The sequence below is a fragment of the Onthophagus taurus genome, chromosome 6 (assembly GCF_036711975.1).
Source record: "Onthophagus taurus isolate NC chromosome 6, IU_Otau_3.0, whole genome shotgun sequence".
NCBI lineage: Eukaryota > Metazoa > Arthropoda > Insecta > Coleoptera > Scarabaeidae > Onthophagus > Onthophagus taurus.
In genome coordinates, this window is record NC_091971.1 from 12,548,739 (window position 1) to 12,569,105 (window position 20,367).

The following is a 20,367-nucleotide window of genomic DNA, read 5'->3' on the forward strand; positions in this document are numbered from 1 at the left end:
ATTTTTTTTAGTAGTATGTATAATTTTTTTTTTATTTTTTAGAGATACTAAATCAGTACAACAAAGAAAAATAAAACGATTATTAATAATACTTGTATTTACAACACATTAAATGTGGGGTAAGTCTACCGAAATATCGTAAAATAATACAGTATTAATATATACATTTTGTTCGACTGTTTTTTTTCTATTAATAAATAATTAAACCGAAAAATATTATTTTATAAAACTTAATTTGCAAATTAAATTATTTGCTAACTTCACAAATGTTATGACAGCTAACGTCATAAATGTCATTTGACGTTATAACCTCAATTTTTATCTCGGAAATCATTTTATAATTTAATTTGCTTTCTAATCACCGATCATTTCTACGTAAATTCATTTTCGATTAACCAATCTCATTTTATTGCGAGTTAAATGAAAAAAATACTCACTTTTCAAAGTTGCTGAGAGTTATCTGAACTTTATGATTTTTGTCTCAGTAACTACATTAATAAGTTGTGTAAGTCGAGCTAATTTTAAATCCTCCTTTTCATTTAACTCGCAATCAGATGTAATCAGCTATTTTATATAGAAATGATTACAATGAAGTTTGCTGCAGATTATTTCATCGACTGGTTACAGAAATTTCAATCCTCATAAACCGAAACATTTTATGCATTTGCAGTAAAACCTCGATATAACTGACAAAATATTTTTAAATCGTCAATTAAGATGTTTCGCATTCTGCAGCTTATTTTTGAATATGCTGAAAAAAATGTAGTTGTTGATACACCGCCTGAAAGAAATTACGAAACCGACGACGATGACATACAAGAAGATAGTATTGATGATGATATACGTGTAGAAGTTCCTTGCGAAATAGAGTTATTTGCTGCCGAAGCTACTAACACTGACTCAGAAGACCAGGTTCTTTTGGCACACATATAAAATATCTCGTAAGGAGTTAGCAAGCAAAAAGCCCAAACTTATAGTTAAAAATTTTTCCTGACCAGAGAATATTATGCTAATTGAAATAGCATGTAGTAGAACCTAAAAAGTGAAATGCTAAATCTTAATCCTGTTCAAATTTTTAAGAAGCTGTTTGATGCTAAATTGTTATTTATGATTTTATTGGTTATCTTTTGTTTACAGGGTACCATCGGCTACCCAGGAAAAAATTGTATTGGAATACTGATGAAGATCTAGGCATAAATTTATATAATGACATAAAAAAATATTTTCACCTTACTAATAATGATGAGATCCAAAAAGATGACGATATGTGCAAGCTGTAACCTCTAATGAACATCTTGAACAAAAAATTCCAACATGAAATATTATGGACATCATTTTTTTAAAACTGTAACTAAATCATGATAAAAAAAGCTAGGTCTTGCATTCAGAATAGTGTTGGATTTATTGGAAGGAATTGATTTTCCTGAGGACATAGAGCCATCGTAAGTATCATACGACTATCTTGGCCATAGAGCGACGGGAATTGTCCATGTAAATGGCACAAATATCTGTTTTGCTGCATGAAAAAGAAATGAAAAAGGATCCTCGTGGGACCTTCAAACATAAATATGACAGCTAATACTTGCTATTATTATATGCCCACAGTTAAGACCTCCCCATAGTCTGGTATGCGATTCAAGTCACTTTTCGAAAAAGATCGAAAAGCAGTTACGATGTCATGTTTGTCAAATGCGTTCAAGATGGATTTGTATCAAATGCTATGTAACATTATGTTTAGAGAGAAATAACGTAGAATTGTTATTTGGCTTAATAAATTACGCATACCCTATAACGTCATCATGTTCCATTGTATATATTTGAGTAAAAAAACAGGTTTATTTTTAGATTTTTTTAAACCTAAACGGTTAAAAGTTAAATGAAATTTTTTGAGGTTATAAAGGAACGTCTGAGGTTAGGTTGTGCCAAATTATATCCTTCCAAAGTGATAACTTTTTTTTAATATAATAATTTAAAACTCCTCTTTATTTGACATTTAAAAGTGGAGTTAAAGATAAAGATTTTTTACTTCTAAACGGTTTAGATTTAAGAAATGAAACTTTGTGAGGGTATAAAGGAACGTTTGAGGTTAGATTGTACGAAATTATAACCTTCCAGGGTAATAACTTTATTTTATATAAAATTTAAAAAATGTACTATTTGATTTGACGTTTAAAAGTGAGGTTAAAAAATTTTTCTTTTCTCCTAACCAGTTAAAATTTAAGAAATGAAACTTTTTAAGGTTATAAAAGAACGTTTGAGGTTAGGTTGTACCAAATTATAACCTTCCAGAGTGATAAATTTATTTTATAGGAAATTTAAAAAATCTACTCTTTGATTTGACGTTTAAAAGTGAACTTAACAAATTTTTCTTTTCTCCTAATTGGTTAAGATTTAAGAAATGAAACTTTTTGAGGTTATAAAAGAACGTTTGAGGTTAGGTTGTACCAAATTATAACCTTCCAGGGTGATAACTTTAATTTATACACAATTTTAAAAATTTACTCTTTGATTTAACGTTTAAAAGTGAGGTTAAAAAATGTTTCTTTTCTCCTAACCGGTTAAAATTTAAGAAATGAAACTTTTCAAGGTTATAAAAGAACGTTTGAAGTTAGGTTGTACCAAATTATAACCTTCCAGAGTGATAAATTTATTTTATAGGAAATTTAAAAAATCTACTCTTTGATTTGACGTTTAAAAGTGAACTTAACAAATTTTTCTTTTCTCCTAATTGGTTAAGATTTAAGAAATGAAACTTTTTGAGGTTATAAAAGAACGTTTGAGGTTAGGTTGTACCAAATTATAACCTTCCAGGGTGATAAATTTAATTTATATAAAATTTTAAAAATTTACTTTGATTTGACGTTTAAAAGTGAGGTTAAAAAAAGTTTCTTTTCTCCTAACCAGTTAAAATTTAAGAAATGAAACTTTTCAAGGTTATAAAAGAACGTTTGAGGTTAGGTTGTACCAAATTATAACCTTCCAGGGTGATAAATTTAATTTATATAAAATTTTAAAAATTTACTTTGATTTGACGTTTAAAAGTGAGGTTAAAAAAAGTTTCTTTTCTCCTAACCAGTTAAAATTTAAGAAATGAAACTTTTCAAGGTTATAAAAGAACGTTTGAGGTTAGGTTGTACCAAATTATAACCTTCCAGAATGATAAATTTATTTTATAGGAAATTTAGAAAATGTACTATTTGATTTGACGTTTAAAAGTGAGGTTTAACAAATTTTTTTTTCTCCTAACCGGTTAAGATTTAAGAAATGAAACTTTTTGAGGTTATAAAAGAACGTTTGAGGTTAGGTTGTACCAAATTATAACCTTCCAGGGTGATAAATTTAATTTATATAAAATTTTAAAAATTTACTTTGATTTGACGTTTAAAAGTGAGGTTAAAAAAAGTTTCTTTTCTCCTAACCAGTTAAAATTTAAGAAATGAAACTTTTCAAGATTATAAAAGAACGTTTGAGGTTAGGTTGTACCAAATTATAACCTTCCAGAATGATAAATTTATTTTATAGGAAATTTAGAAAATGTACTATTTGATTTGACGTTTAAAAGTGAGGTTTAAAAAATTTTTTTTTCTCCTAACCGGTTAAGATTTAAGAAATGAAACGTCTTGAAGTAATAAAAGAACGTTTGAAGTTAAGTTGTACCAAATTATAACCTTCCAGAGTGATAAATTTATTTTATAGGAAATTTTAAAAATTTACTCTTTGATTTGACGTTTAGAAGTGAGGTTAAAAAAAATTGCTTTCTCCTAACCGGTTAAGAAATAAGAAATGAAACTTTTTGAAGTTATAAAGGAATGTTTGAGATTGGGTTGTACCAAATCATAACCTTCCAGGGTGATAAATTTATTTTATATGAAATTTAAAAAAATTACTCTATGATTTGACGTTTAAAAGTGAGCTTAATCTCCTAAACGATTAAGATTCAACAAATGAAACTTTTTGAGGTTATAAAGGAACGTTTGAGGTTAAGTTATACCAAATTATAACCTTCCAGGGTAATAACTTTATTTTATATAAAATTAAAAAAATGTACTATTTTATTTGACGTTTAAAAGTGAGGTTAAAAAGTTTTCTTTTCTCCTAACTGGTTAAGATTTAAGAAATGAAACTTTTTGAAGTTATAAAAGAACGTTTGAGGTTAGGTTGTACCAAATTATAACCTTCCACGGTGATAAGTTTAATTTATATAAAATTTAAAAAATTTGCTCTTTGATTTGATGTTTAAAGTGAGGCTAAAAAAAATAGTTTTCTCCTAGACAGTTAAGATTTGAGACATGACATGTTTTGAGGTTATAAAGGAACGTTTCAGGTTAAGTTGTAACACGTTATAACCTTACAGGGTGATAAATTTTTATACAAAAATTTTAAACTTTGCTATTTATAGCTATTAAACTGTTTTCTTCTAAACGGTTAAGATTTAAAAAAAACTGTAAACGTATTGTATGCAACAAAACGCTTATTATTATTAAGAACGTTTGAAGTTAGGTTGTACCAAATTATAAGCTAGATAACTTTATACAGGGTGTTTCTATGAGTCGTGGCATAATTTTAATCACAAATACTAGAATCAAAATGATAACAATTTAACAAAATGATCTTAAACGACTCCTCATGATAACATTGCACAGTTTGCCAAATTTTATCTTTCTAAGATAAACCATATTGAAAATATTTAAGAAATTGTTTACAAATTTCTTAACTTTGAAGATTATGCTCTCTAGTATTTGTAATTAAAATTATGCCACGACTTACAGAAACAGCCTGTATACATTTTAAAATTTGACGTTGAAAAGTGAGGTTAAAATAAAAAAAAGTGTTAATTAGCACCAGATATCACTATGTTGCACATTTTTATTGAATTAACTAGTTTTAATGGTAATTCAGTGCTAGATTGTTGTATATTTTTATTGAACTAAAACTAGAACTAACACTAGACCTAGAACTAGAATCATTCGGGTTTAGCCGCACGTCTCTTAAGACGGCTAAACCCGAATGCTTCTAGTTCTAGGTCTAGTGTTAGTTCTAGTGACAGTGCTAAGTAGTGATAATTAGCATTAGATATGACTATGTTGCATATTTTTATTGAACTAAAAGTAGAACTAACACTAGACCAAGAACTAGAAAGTTTCGGGTTTAGCCGTGCATCTTCAGACTTTCTTGTTCTAAGTCTACTGTTAGTTCTAGTTTTAGTGCTAGATTGTTGTATATGTTTATTGAACTAAAAGTAGAATTAACTAATAAAGCACGCAACTGTATAGGATAGCTGTTCGAATTTGAAATTTGAATTCCAATTAAAAATTTAATTAATCCGTTATATCGAGATTTTACTGTATTAACGCGCGATTAACGGAGGATTAAGTAACCAATATAAATATTTATATTTTGATAATAAAAAAATAAATATTTTTCGCATCAATTATTTATTTATTGATTTCTCCCTAAAAATTTCTTCCTTATTTTAATGATTTTTCTACATCTAATAGTACAATTCAAAAAAAAATTAACTCAGTCTCTATCTTTTTACATGAACACTATTTACCAAAAAAAAAAATAAACATAAAAAGGAATTACAAAAAAATATTGCACAGCAATGTTTAAAACGAAATTAAAATTTAATGATTCAATTAAAGTTTATTCACAGTCAAAAAAACTAGGTGCTTTCTTCTTTTAAAAAAAAATACATACAAGGGGTTGTTTTTTTACATACAATTTGTATGCAAGCAAAATCGCCCTGTTAAAAAATCAAAAGCTTCTTATTAATTTTTTTTAACATTTTAAAAAAGCTCCTAATTAAAAAAAAATAACCTTAATCCTACAAATAAATACACAAATTCTTTTACTTTTCTTTTTAATAAGTCTTTACATTTAAACAAAAAAAAATCAAGCCGCGTATACACCAGCAACGATTTTCTAAAAACAAATTTAATCCGCGAAAATTAATTAACTATTTCACGACGACGCCATGAGTTTAGCGGCAGCCGTCACGTGATGTTGATGATGATAAGCGACCTCTGTATTTGCTGGCGAACCGTTCGAAAACCCAAATAATTGTTGGTAAGGGTACGATTGATGGCCGCTACTTTGAATACAATTATAATCATAACTCGGTTCGGTTTTAATCGCGGATGTTGTTGCTGACGAAGGAAGAAGTGATGTGTGCCCTAAATAGGGACGATCTGATAATGGCGATTTTATCGATGATGACACATCAGTACTATGAGATTGCGTCGAATGTGACGAAGAAGATGAATGTTGAGTAGTAGATGGCGGTTGTTGGTGAATTTGGTTATGTTGGTTGGTATGATGGGTTATTACTGATGGTTTTGGATCTAAAAATATCATTTTTTCTTAAAATAAATAATTGACACGTCATCAACGTTTATCTCTAACACCCTGTATTAGGATATCATGAGTTGGCAAAACTGGAAGGGTCTAACCACGCCTACTTAACCGGTTTTAAAACTAACACCGCCTACTTTATATGGTAACCCAACCTGTTTTCGTTCAAAAGCGAACCCGTTCGTACTTTTAACCAATGAATTCGTGTGAAATAACTTACCGTCCACTGAGGAACTGGCGCTGTCATCGCGATCACCGCCAACTGGTTTCTTCGGTTTACGCTTGCGCGTTTGTATCCCATCTTTACGCATCGCTAACGGTCGATTAACACCATGTAACTTGAAATAGAGCCCGCAAGCATTACAAACTGGTTCTCCGTCGTTGTTTCTTCTCCAAAGGGTTGTTGTTCGTGTGCCACAATTTGTACAACAAAGTCCTAATCGTCTGGTGGCGGTCTGCTTAATTAAATAAAAAAAATTGTAATAAAATTAGCTAACTCCATAGTTAATATAAAAATAACCAAATTAATTAAAACTGTCAGTTTGACGTTGACACATCTAACTTCACAGTTATTATAAAAAAATAACCAAACAAATTAAACTGTCACTTTGACGTTGACATATTTAACATATTTTAACAACATAACCTAGTTTTTTATGGAAATTGATACCGAGAATATGCATTTAAGTGGAACCCTCACGTTTTTTATCTAACAGGTTAAATACTTTCAAATCAAAACGCATTTAAAACCTTTCCTTTTTTTCTTCTAGATTATTGACTAATGTTATTTAAAACTTACCAATCTTTTAGATGGTTTGATTAATGGTCTATTCATTCCGTTCATTTTATGATATAAACCGCATGCGTTGCAAAGGTAATGTCCAGTTCCGTCGCGTCTCCACAACGGAGTCGAAATAGCGCCACAATTGACGCATTCTCTGCCCTCGCCGAATGGAAATTCCATCGGACCATCTGCAAATGAAGGAAAAAATTTTAAAATCTCAAATCAATTACCATCAATCATCTTTTTAATAACCAAAAAAATCCATCGCGTTCAAAAGTACTTCCTGTTAATATCTAAAATAGCTCGATTTAATCTTAACCTTTAAATATTTAACAGACTCAAACGAGGATCTGGTGCCTTCAAAGAAAAAAAAAATAAAGATAAAAGATAAACGATGTTTTACATCCACTTAGAATTTTTTTTTTCTTTACCCCTCATAAAATTGTTACCTTAGTTTGAAAAAGTAGATGAAGGTTGAATTTTTTTGATAACTTAAATATTATTAACAATAAATATTTTCATCATTTGCAGAAGAAATCATGGTCAGAAGCAACCTATCATAGATAGAGGAGTTAAATTATTATGTGCAGAAAGAAAATTTCTTTTTAGACACAAAATTTCATAGTTGGAGTTGGATCGAGATCATTTGCAGAAAAATATATCGTAGCCAATTATTAAGTATCTAGATTATATACACAAGATAGATATCTATATATTTAGATCATCATATATTCAGAAGCAACATATCATAAAGATAGAAAGAAGACAGTAAGTATCATGGACAGGAGCACATTATTTAGGACAGAGATCATATCGAGGTCATTTGCAGAAGAATATATCGTAGCCATACGTAAAGTATCTAGATTAGAAGATAGATATCTATATATTTAGATCACAACGTTTTCAGAAGCAAAATACCATAAAGACAGAAAGAAGATATCATGCGCAAGACGAAGCTATCGTAGGCAGAGGTAAAATATTATATGCAGAAGCAAAATTTCTTGTCAAACACAAAATTTCATAGCTGGAAATAACAAAACGTAGATAAGTATTATAGACAGAAGCAGAATATTTGGGACAAAGGTCATTTGCAGGAGATTATATGCACAAGATAGATATCTATACATAAAATTTTTATTTGTTTGTTATAATGTAGGCACATACATAAAGTTTTGTTTACACAGTTTTGAAGATCAAATCAGGTAGGTGACGTCCCCCATTATCTATACACTGAATAAACCGATTTCTGGAGTTTGTCATTACTCTTGCCAGTATAGCAGGAGTTATGTTGGCAATTTCTTCCTGTTCGTGATGATGGTGATGTTGGTCTTCAAATCTTGTAAGGTCCTTGGACGGTTCACATAAACACGGTATGTCAAAAAAACCCATAGAAACTGCAAATCGCCACTAATTGAGATTAGACGTTTTGGGAAGTGTTCCCTAAAAACAGCCATCGATGCTCTTGAAGTGTGAGCTATTGCACTGTCTTGTTGGAACCAAATGTCCCCTAAGTCCAACTCATCTAGCCGTGGTGATCGCAACACTAAAGCTCTCAATGTTCTCAGGTGCTCTACTGGGACCCCAGTTCTTCGTTTTGTCACACTTGCAGTTTGTCTGAACGTAGTGACCCACCTAACAATTGATTTCCGATATGGGGCAGGGGCCATTGGGTTGCTATCACAAAATATCCGCTCGAAAAGTAAGCCTCAACGGAAACGCACGCTCCTCACTGTTCCAACGCATGATGGCGCCTTAACTTTGTGGAAGCAAAATTTTATAGTCCATCCTCTCGAAGATGACCATTAGCGCTCCACTACGACATCAATCGACTAAATGGCGCACATTTCAAAAAAGGAAGTTATGTTGCCGCACACAGTATTTAGATCATCTCGTATTCAGAAGCAAAATATCACGAAGACAGAAAGATAGACAGAAAAGACAGAAATATTACGTTCAGAAGCAAAATTTCTTGTCAGAAACAAAATTTCATGGTTGGAAGTAACATATCGTAGGTAAGTATCATGGATGAGAGCAGAACATTTGAGACAAAGTACGTAGTAGCCCTACATACAGTATCTAGATTATAAGATAGATATCTATATATTTAGACCACAACGTATTTAGAAGCAAAATATCATGAAGACAGAAAGAAGATATCATGTGCAGGACGAAGCTATCGTAAGTAACACAAAATTTCAAGGCTGGAAATAACAAATCGTAGGTTAATATCATGGACAGAAGCAGAATATTTAAGGCAAAGATCATTTGCAGCAGAATATATCATAGCCATACGCAAAGCATCTAGATTATAAGCACAAAATAGATATCTATACTATATTCAGAAGCAATATATCATGAAGACAGAAAGAATACATTATGCACAGAACAAAGCTATCGTAGCGTAAGAGTTACTCTTAACCTCGCTACAACTGCTAATGACTGCCTTTCTTTAAATATTACAGTTTGTAGTAGATCATAAAATGCAAAAAAATAGTGGCATTTTTAGATGGAATAAAATTCGACTTTTTGCACTTTTCTGATGGATTTGTTTTATTTTCGGTTCTAACAATTTCAATTTAATTATAAATCATCTCCAGAAAAACCTGAATCACCAAATACAATGTCAAAGATTTAGATGGGCCAGTGCAGTGGAAAATAGCTAAAGGATTCGGATGGTTAATAGCAAAGGCTCTGCAAAAATCCTACAAAATCATCAGAATAGTAGCACGCCTTTGGTCAATAGTTTCATAAATATTGTCCGTAACGTCGAATATTAATAATTAATTAATAGGCAGAATATTAAAACTCTTAAGATTGGTCTATTGAAAATAACTTTTTTGTAAAGCTACCTTCAAAAATTCTGGAAATATAGACTGTTCGGGACAATAATTGACTTGAAAATTAGACTGAAATCTCAAAAATTGTCATTTATTTGATTGGTGGCACTAATGGAACATGGTATAAACTAGATTGTTCCATGTAGTGATGATGACAAAGTTACATTCGTTGTTACATAACTTTCCACAATTTTAGCTATTCGTTGGGATTAACCCTACATTCGACCAGTTCAGATAAAGTGTAAGATCAGAATAATACACTGATAAAATACTTTTCAAAGTGATATTGAAGTAACGACAAAAAAGTATTAATTTATTGGATCGATGTCCCAACCTTACTCTTTTGAATGTAGTCTATCCCAGGTGCAAAAAACTCTGCACTAACTTGTACCAACTCAACCAACTCTATGTGGGTGCAAAATTTAGCACTTGAAAGTAATTAAACGGTGTTTGGAATCAAAGGTTGAGGATTGCTAATACGCATTCTGGCATTTATTATCAATAAAATAAATCTCCATAAGATTTATTTTATTAAGATATCATGACCAAGATGATTGATTGCAAAAAACTAAGAATAAACATGATTTCTTTTTGTTTATATCTATCTTTTCCCATTTTTGACATACTTCGAAGTCTAATTGTTCATCTTTTGAACATTCGTAAAGGTAATAAACAAAGCTAAGAAACATGTGTTTCACATAATTATGAATGTAAGGCTGAGTTCATACAATTCGCAACACATTTCCTCAATCATGCTGTAATCACGTCTGCATGAACATCAGCCCGGTAATAGTTCTGCATCTTTGTAAAATTTTTTGTAAAACATAACGTTTTACGGCAGTAGTTTAAAGAAGAAAAAAAAATCGATAGTAAAGGTGTTAATAATGTTAGTGCCAATTTAGATGATAAGAATGAAGTGTAAAGTAGGTTATAAATTATTTTTATTTGCTCAAAATGTAATAAATTTGGAAACTTGAAGCATGATTTATGGAAAACGTAAAGTTTCTAGGTTTTATTGGATTGTTGATATTGGCAGGAGTATACTAACCTCGAAAAGAGGAATTTATGGAAAATGGTAGATGGACACAGTATGTTTGATTCTTTTACACTGATGATCTTTGTATAATTTGTATTTAACTGAATACATCGTAGTTATTTATATTTATTATTATTACTTATGCAACAACACAGTATAAATCGCGATGACAGCAAAACATATGATCAAGATGATGACCTGATGATGACACCAACCGTAAATAAATAAAATTACCAACGAACCAATTGTACATACCACAAGATGATTAAAATTTAGCATCATGTGTGCATAATTTCAATCTTATTAAACCCGAATAAGATTGTAAATAAGATTAAACGTTATTCCGCGAGAACGAGTTTTATATTTGACATTTGATAACAGAGGTCGCTAGTAGGATCAAATTTTTTAATTAAGAAAACATTAATCATCATTTCAATTTTGGTATTTTATATCAACATAATTATTTAACTTGAAATTTTGACGATTCATTTCATTATATACAGTGATTTAGTTGTTATTTATAAAATTTCTGTATCAATAACCACTAAAATTTTCGATATATTAATACAGATGGCACCACTTGCTAAAATACTCTTTTTATTGGTGATAATAATAATTAAAGAAATCTTATTTTTAATTCTAAAAACATCATAAATGTCATACACGTGATCTTAACTGTTACTTTCCATTTGCTTAATTATCTGATTTGAATTTAATACGATATAAATTTAATTTTACAGTTGAAACTAGGGGATTTAAATGTTACTAAATTTAAGTTGGGGTAAAATAATTTTTGACATAATCCGAAACGTCAATTTAAAGTAAGTAATTTTCTAATTTTTTTAAGATTAATGAACCTTATCTTTTAATTCTAATTTAATAGATTCTTACCATAAGGTGAAGTTCTTTGAAAACCGGTACCATCGTAAGCTCTCCAAGAATTCATCATCATATTTTGCGCATAAAATTGTCCGGCCGATAAAGCTCCTGCATGAGTTGATGTTGCGCCAAGATGCGCAGATGGACCAGCAACTTCGCCGTAACCACCATGAGCAGCGGCCCAATTGGTTTGATGTGATGGGGCAAAATGGCCTCCGGCAGGAGACGGGTATTGATGAGGCATCGCGCGTCCTCCTGCAGCCGCAGCCATAAACACAGCCGGCTGTTGAAGATGTTGATGAAATCCGGCACTTCCATCCGAATAATTCGTCGGTGTTGTACCGGCCGAAGAATGAAACATCTTTACTTTAAAAGCAAAGCAAATAAAGTTTCTGAAAAAAAAAAAAAGAAGATATTAAAAACTAAATTTAAGTTGGAGTTGATTAAAGGGGGTTGTCAAAATGGTAAAATGGGTTCTGGACGAAGAATAAGTGCATTTTGGACGTGGAATTCCTTCTGGTTCGTGGGTAAGATAAGAAAGTTGGAACGTCTGGTGACCTCCGGTAGATGGTTCTTAGCGCGAGTATGTGTCTTTGAGTGTGGGGAAGGAGGCAGGACTGGTCGGGGGGCCATAAACAAATTGATAAGGCTTGGGAGACTGGTTAAGTGGTCCGGCGCGGTTCCTGGAACCCGATGCGGTTCTTGGACTCCTTTTGCTGTCATAGCAAAAAGAAATACAGGCCAAAAGACAAAAAGTACGAGTTCGCGAGCTTCCAATTCCGTTCTCTTGTGGACACGACATTTTTTGCTTTTAGATCGACGGTAAACGGGTTTAAACGAAATGTCGACGAAGATGTGGTTATTACATGTCATTTTACACCAGAATTTTTTTCTTATCAACTTTTTTTTACTGACTTCAATTTCTGTTAATACAAATACAGTAAAATCTCGATATAACAAAATATTTTTAAGTCATACTATTAATATTATCTATTTAATATGTTAGTATATTTTAATATAAATTTTAGCGCTTATAAATGGAATCCAATTCGGTAGTTCTAGTTCTAACTGTTATTCAGCGCTAGATTGTTGTATATTTTTATTGAACTAATACTAGACCTAGAACTAGAAAGTTTTGGGTTTAGCCGGGCGTCTTCAGAAAACTAGTAATAGCCTGATGTGCAAACTTACAAGTATGCTGTATGCAAGTATACTTCGCAATGTTGAATCTGCAACTATGATTCGACCTGTATTCTTTATTCTACGTATAATATGCAGTGTGGAGCTGTGCTTTGCAGCTATTTTCTGTAATATTCAGTTTACAGATATGAATTGTAATCTGGAATTTATAGCTCATGTTAGTAATCTGCAAATACAATTAGCTTCAATCTGTAGCTTGGTATACGTGTATAGCTAGATTGCGGCAGATCTACTGCTATGATATGCTATAGGTCTCTGTTTCAAGTCTGCAACTATGGTTTGTGGAATGCTCCTTGCAACTAGGATTTACAGCGTATAACTACACTTAGAAGTACGTAGTCTATGGTTAATATGACGTGTTGAACTAATTGTGTTTACGATGCAGTTATAATTCTGTAGTTTTAGTTAGTTGTCTAAGCATTAGAAAGATTACTATATGCTACCTTTAGCTATATTATGAAGTTTTCAGTGTTTAGTAATGGTTTGCAGTCTGTAATAACTGATTACAATACATATAAATGCAGTCTTAAAGAAAATCGCAGCAGCTTTTGTAAGATCAATAAATCAATTGCTTTCAGTCTTTGAAATTTAAAGAGAAACTGATTAACTCAATTTCGGAAGATGTCTTCTTAATCAACAATACCATCTAAATTGTTGCATTGTTGGGTTAGGTTAGGTTGGGTTGGATTAGGCTGGGTTGGGTTGGGTTCGATTAGGTTGAGTTGGGTTGTGTTGAATAACAGTTTACAAACGTAGCAAGATGCAAATTCTAAACTGGTTAAACACAAAACAGTCTAACGGGAAATAACACAACAGCGAAAAATCTATACAATCGTGAATAATGAAACGACATCCAAAGAAACCAATATGTCGTTGTGTAATTATTATTCAGCGCTAGATTGTTGTATAGTTTTATTGAAGTAGTTGAAAGGTTAAATAGGTATAAGGGTATAAGCGATTAATAAGATGAAAATCTAAAAGCTGTCTTACAATCATCTTAAAGTTTAATTCATTGATGTAGCGCCTCGGCCGCAACCAACCTCGGTTTATATTCTTGCTGCCACCGAGTTGCTACAAAGGAGATTGTTAAAGACAAACAATAATGCAGATTATAAAATATTCAAGCCGAGCAATTTTAAGCTTGCAATTTTTAACAGTTATAGATCAGCTCAATCCTAGGTTAGGAACAGCATAAGCCAAGGTCGCTTGCGACCGAGCCATTACAATGATGACTCTTAAGCACAAATCACGATTGATGTAGTTGCAAACGACGAAGACTTATATTCTTGTTACTACTGGGTTGCTATAAAGAAGATTGGTAAAGATAAAGATTGATTGAGATAATGCCTCAATCAAAATCAATATATATTCTTATATAAACCTGCTAGTTTCACGAAAACGAAACGTTCGAGAAAATTTCTAGTTGTGTCATGACATTTTTCATAAAAAATTGCCTTAAGAATGTTTTTTCAGATTCACGAACAAACGAAAAATAAAGAAGTTATAGGCAAAAAACGAAAAAGTCATTTTTTTGTTTTTCGGCCATATTTTAAAAACTAAAACGGCTAGATCCAAAAACTTAGTTGAAAAATGATGAGCTCTAAGATACGCAACTTTGCCCCCATTTAACCATTTCTGTATCTCTTATGGTTTCTGAGATCTCAATAGTGGGGTTCGGATTTGAATTACTCTGTAGATCAACTCAACTCAATAACTAGAAAAATATAAGTCGAGCTGCTACAATGATGACCTTGAACGCAAAGTACAATTGATGTAGCGCCTCGGCCTCAACCAACCTCGGTTTATATTCTTGCTGCCGCTGAGTTGCTACAAAGGAGATTGTTAAAGTCAAACAATAATAGAGATTAAGTACGAAGGCTTTCACGGCCGGTGTGAATTAAACTAAAATTAGAACTAAATAGTAAATAGAGATTATAAAATATTCAAGCCGAGCAATTATAAGTTTGCAATTTTTAACAGTTATAGATCAACCCAATCCTAGGTTAGGAACAATATAAGCCAAGGTCGCTTGCGACCGAGACACTACAATGATGACTCTTAAACACAAATCACGATTGATGTGGTTGCAAACGACCAAGGGTTATATTCTTGTTACTAACGGGTTGCTACAAAGAAGATTGGTAAAGATTAAAGACTGATTAAAGACACTGAATGTTAGTCAGAAAACTAGTTAAATGTTTGGTCAAGTTTGTGGATTTCTGGAAAACAATAAAGACCTGGAGAGTTTTAGTTTTAATAGTAATTTAGTGCTAGATTGTTGTATAATTTTATTGAACTAAAAGTCGAACTAACACTAGACCTAGAACTAGAGACAAGCTAAGTAGTGCTAATTAGCACTAGATATCACAATGTTGCACATTTTTATTGAACTAAAACTAGAACTAACACTAGACCTAGAACTAGAAACATTCGGGTTTAGCCTTCTTGAGAGATGTGCGGCTAAATCCGAATGTTTCTAGTTTTCGGTCTAGTGTTAGTTCTAGTATTGCACTATCACTAGAACTAACACAAGACCTAAAACTAGAATCAATCGGGTTTAGCCGTCTTGAGAGACGTGCGGCTAAATCCGAATGTTTCTAGTTCTCGGTCTAGTGTTAGTTCTAGTTTTAATGGTAATTCAGTGCTAGATTGTTGTATATTTTTATTGAACTAAAAGTCGAACTAACACTAGACCTAGAACTAGAGACATTCGGGTTTAGCCGTCTTAAGAGATGTACGGCTAAACCCGAATGTTTCTAGTTCTAGGTCTAGTGTTAGTTCTAGTGACAGTGCTAAGTAGTGCTAATTAGCACTAGATATCAAATTGTTGTACATTTTTATTGAACTAAAACGAGAACTAATACTCGAGGTTTTACTGTACATGATTTTAAATAAAAAATCATTGACTATAGATATAAATATCATTAAGCTTTTGTATAGTTTTAAAATTTCGTAGTAGATGATTTAAATTTCTCTGAATATTAAATGTTTTCGATTACGGTATAAATCCCGAGTTGGTTTTATCGAATAACCTGTCAACTCATTGATGATAAGCCTTTTTGCGATTCTAAAACCCATCCAACCTACCATGTTGGTAAGATGATTTTGTAATCTTCGTTTTGTTTGGAATTAATTATGTATTAATGCATATCTACATTTCGTTATATGATAGTCTTAATGGATATTGAACAAAAAAGAAAGGGGGAGCGGGAATATAAATGTGGCTATATTTATGGAAGAATCAACGATGGGTGTACCCGCAGAAGAATAAAGAAGCATTCTTATTAGTAGGTATTAGTTTTAATTTGAGATTTATAAGTTTCTCTTTACACTTATTTCTTTTTTTTATTATTGCAGTAAGAAGTGCCAACGAAGGATTTATTGTAAACCATAAATTTTCACCCTCCCTAAGGAATTTCTTAAACATGTCTCACATTAAAATGGGGTAACAAGAAACTTCCTGTGAAATTCTTCGTCTCCGCTTAGTAAGTTGGAATTAGAATTCTTTTAGCACGTGCCATCAAATCAAATTAAAATCAACAGAAAAAAAGTTTATGTTAAGTGTTAAAATTAGTGGTCATAACGGGATTCTTTGTCGTTATCCACAGGTAATTTTCCCGCATTGTCGGCGTGAAAAGCCATGCGGGAAAAACGATACCATATCTTCCACGCGACAACTTGGATAGAGGAAGTGCTCGAGTGATAAGTATTATCTTTCCTGCCGTTTCAACCGACATAGTTTTCAATGATAATTAACCAGATATGCAAAGTGTTTCTATTCAAAGTGTGCGTGAAAATTGCGCTTTGTTCTAGTTTGTTCATCAAGAATATTAGTTGAACCAAATGGTTTTTGAAGAAGATTTTTGAGATTGATGTGTTTGAATAAAGATCCGGAAACGAAATAGAACTTCCTTTAGAAAAACACGAGTTTATCGTTTTAGTTGTTTGTTGATAAAGAACGAACCGATTAGTGCTTATTGTGAACGACGTGCTGTTATCGGGTCGAAACAGTAGCTCACAAATATGGGACCTATCGCATTATTATCTGTTAACTGTGACAAAATGTTTATCTAATGGTGCGATAAGAGTTATTTACATTTTTTGTTTAGAACTCGTTAATATCGCCAAGCACGTTTATGATCTGTGACAAAAAAGATTTATTTTGAAATATTTCAACATCATTTTAGAACATCTCAATTTATCCTTCGTTTTGCCACGGTTCGGTGTGTTTCAATTAAGCTATCTAAGAAATGGTTCCGCGTTACTCGGCCCTAATTGAAGACCAATATAAACGGATAAAATACGGATCAATTAAGTACAACCCCTCCCAAAGAAATTTTTTTTACAAAAACAAAGACAAAAAAGTCTTCTTCGACGTCCTGCTATTAGCAGCATCTGATCAGAACTCCTCATCTTTTATCCTTTTCTTTTCTGATGCACCTTCCTCCTCAGGACTTGGAAGAGTCCTGCTGCAACGATTCCTTCGCGGCCATTGCGTTGATGACGTCACGACGGCCGTCCTTTAGGGGTTAATACACGCTAAGCTCCGCCTGATTTTAATCCAACCCCTCCACCATTCAAACCAGCCCAGCACCAGATCTTTTCTTCGATCCAACTCTTGTAAATGTATATATGAGAATACTTATTCTGTTAAAACATTTCGAATGTAAATCGAGTAAAATTATCTTCGTTTCTTGTATTATTCTTTTTAGGCATGGAGAGAAAATGTAAACGGCTTAATTAAGACGAGATTGATAAAGAATAATAACGGAGAAAAGGATTGAGGAAAATGAGACAAATCGAAATAGAGTATATGGGAAAAGTATTGTAAGTTGTGGCAGTATGAGACGTCGTCGTTTTCTGATTATCTGGCGAATGTTAGTCTAGAAATGTGAGACGCATAATCAACCTGCGTTAATAAACATGCAAATCTGACGCGGTCATAAAGTGTGCTGGAGCGATGACGATAAGAAAAGCGGCCGATCAATGAAACGAACGTGTTTAGAAACGAGAAGTATGCGGGAAATTTTAATTTAATCACTTATTATACAATTAACACTTTACGTTTTACATTTATGAGGAATTTTTTTGAAGAGTTGCTTAAAAACGTTTTTGTTGGACTAAGAACAACTAAACTTAATGAAAATACCTTAAATATATAGGTACAGTAGAGTCCCGATAATCCGAGCTTTATCTTTAAAGATTCCGTTTAAATCGAACTACCTTATGATTCCGTATAATACGAGCTTTGCAAGTTTTAACTTCTTGTTGTAACTCAAATAACTTCTCATCCGATACAGTTCTCGATGAAATTGTCACAGTGCGCTACATATTTGTGTATAGTGCATGTTAAATACATAAATCGAGAGTAATTTTTGCAAAGTGTATTTTATGGCAATGTACAATATGAATTAACACAAATGTATATTTAAAGCGCTAAAAAGATTAGATGAATGCTACTCCATAGAAAAAGTTGCTGAGGAGTATGGTGTTGGAAAGGAAATAGAAAAAAGCAGCCATGAAAAAGTATCGAAAGCTCGGGACTACACCTTCAAAGAGAAGTTATTACTTTTTATAAAGAATTAGCTACTCCAGGAGAAGAAGAGTTTACGGCCAGTATAGGATGGTTAGATAGATGGAAGAAACGTTATGAGATATGCAAATTAAGAATGGTGTGCAAAAAGCTTTCCGCTGATGAACGTTGTGTTAGTAAATTCAGAGGAAATTAAAAAAATTATGGTAGATGAAAATCTAACACACCACCAACTTTATAACTGTAATGAAATAGGCTTACATTTCAAAATGATACCTAATTCAAGATTAACTCATAAAGAAGAAGCAGCAAAGAAGATTCAAAAGTAACTATTTTGACTTGTAGCAATGGTACTGGGCGTCATAAATTAAGTTCATAGGAAAGTCTGCTAAATCAAGAGCTTTCAAAAATTTAGCTATGAATACTCTTCCTGCTTATTGCAAATAAGTACTTGGATGAACTCATGTTTATACCATGATTTTTTAGCAAAATTTTTGCAGGACGAAGGTTTGCCCAAAAAATCCTTATTCAATCATCCTTCAAAGTAAAAATATTCTAGTAAAATTCCTTCCTCTTAATGTATTATCCAGCCTATGAACCATAAGCTATGGACTGTTAGAATCTGTTATAGAAAGTATAGACGAAGGAAGAACAGCTAATCTTAATGAAAATATATTAAATATACAGTAGAGTCCCGATAATCCGGGCTGTATCTTTAAAGATGTGGATTGCATTTAAATCGAACTACCTTATGATTCCATATAATCCAAGCTTTGCAAATTTTAACGTATTGTTGTAACTCATACACACGTTCGAAAGTCTATTTTATGTGCAATAAACAATATGAATAGAAAAAGGAAACACATAGATGTATGTTTAAGGCGCTAAAAAGCTTAGATGACTACTCCATAGAAAAAGTTGCTGAGGAGTATGGTGTTGGAAAGGTTACATTGGGCGATTGGAGAAGAAATAGAAAAAAGCAACCATGAAAAGTGTCGAAAGCTCAGGACTTGATCTTCAAAGAAAAGCTATTGCTTTTTAAGAATTAGCTACTTTAGGAGAAGAGTTTACAGCCAGTATAGAATGGTTAGGTAGGTGGAAGAAACGTTATGAGATATGCAAATTAAGAATGTGCCGCGAAAAGCTTTCCGCTGATGAACGTTGTGTTAGTAAATTCAAAGAGGAAATTAAAATAAATTATGGAAGATGAAAAATCTAACACACCACCAACTTTATAACTGTGATGAAATAGGATTAAATTTTAGAATGATGCCTAATTCAAGATTAGTTAACAAAGAAGAAGCAGCAATGTTACTGGGCGTCATAAACTTGTCTGTCATGTCTGTCAGACAGCATCTAAACAATATTTCAGAATCATTAGATCAACCTAACTTTTAGGATATAAATAACCTCATTGAAGTTCTTAATCATGTTTTTAAATTTTACACTATGAAGGATGGTCTACCCATGGGTTTTCCCATATCGGGCATCATTTCGGATATCTTTGTGAACAATTTAGAAGAACAACTTTTTTCCAAAAAATATAATCTATTCACCAAAGACATAAAATTTTATTGTAGATATGTCGATGACATTCTGATAGTTTATGAGGGGAATCGTGCTAAACTCAAGGGACTTGAAAATGTCTTTAATAATATTAATTGTTTAGAGTTTACTATAGAGGAGGAAGTTGAACGCCGCCTAAATTTTCTAGATTTAACCTTACATAGAAATCAAGATAACT

The 20,367-nt window shown here is 32.1% G+C and overlaps 1 protein-coding gene across 2 annotated transcripts in view; it reads right to left on the reverse strand.

Annotated features, from left to right (window-relative positions):
* Nucleotides 1–226: 226 nt before the first annotated feature.
* LOC111414137 (GATA-binding factor A) overlaps nt 227–20,367 on the reverse strand; it is a 42,602-nt gene continuing 22,461 nt past the window's right edge. For both annotated transcript variants that reach the window (XM_071196326.1, XM_071196325.1), the window contains exons 2-5: nt 11,903–12,282; nt 7,154–7,326; nt 6,575–6,812; nt 227–6,344 (exon numbers count right to left, since the gene is read on the reverse strand). In XM_071196326.1, the coding sequence (XP_071052427.1) occupies nt 5,965–6,344; nt 6,575–6,812; nt 7,154–7,326; nt 11,903–12,251 (1,140 nt within the window). In that variant the 5' untranslated portion in view covers nt 12,252–12,282 and the 3' untranslated portion in view covers nt 227–5,964. The remainder of the gene's footprint in view (nt 6,345–6,574; nt 6,813–7,153; nt 7,327–11,902; nt 12,283–20,367) is intronic.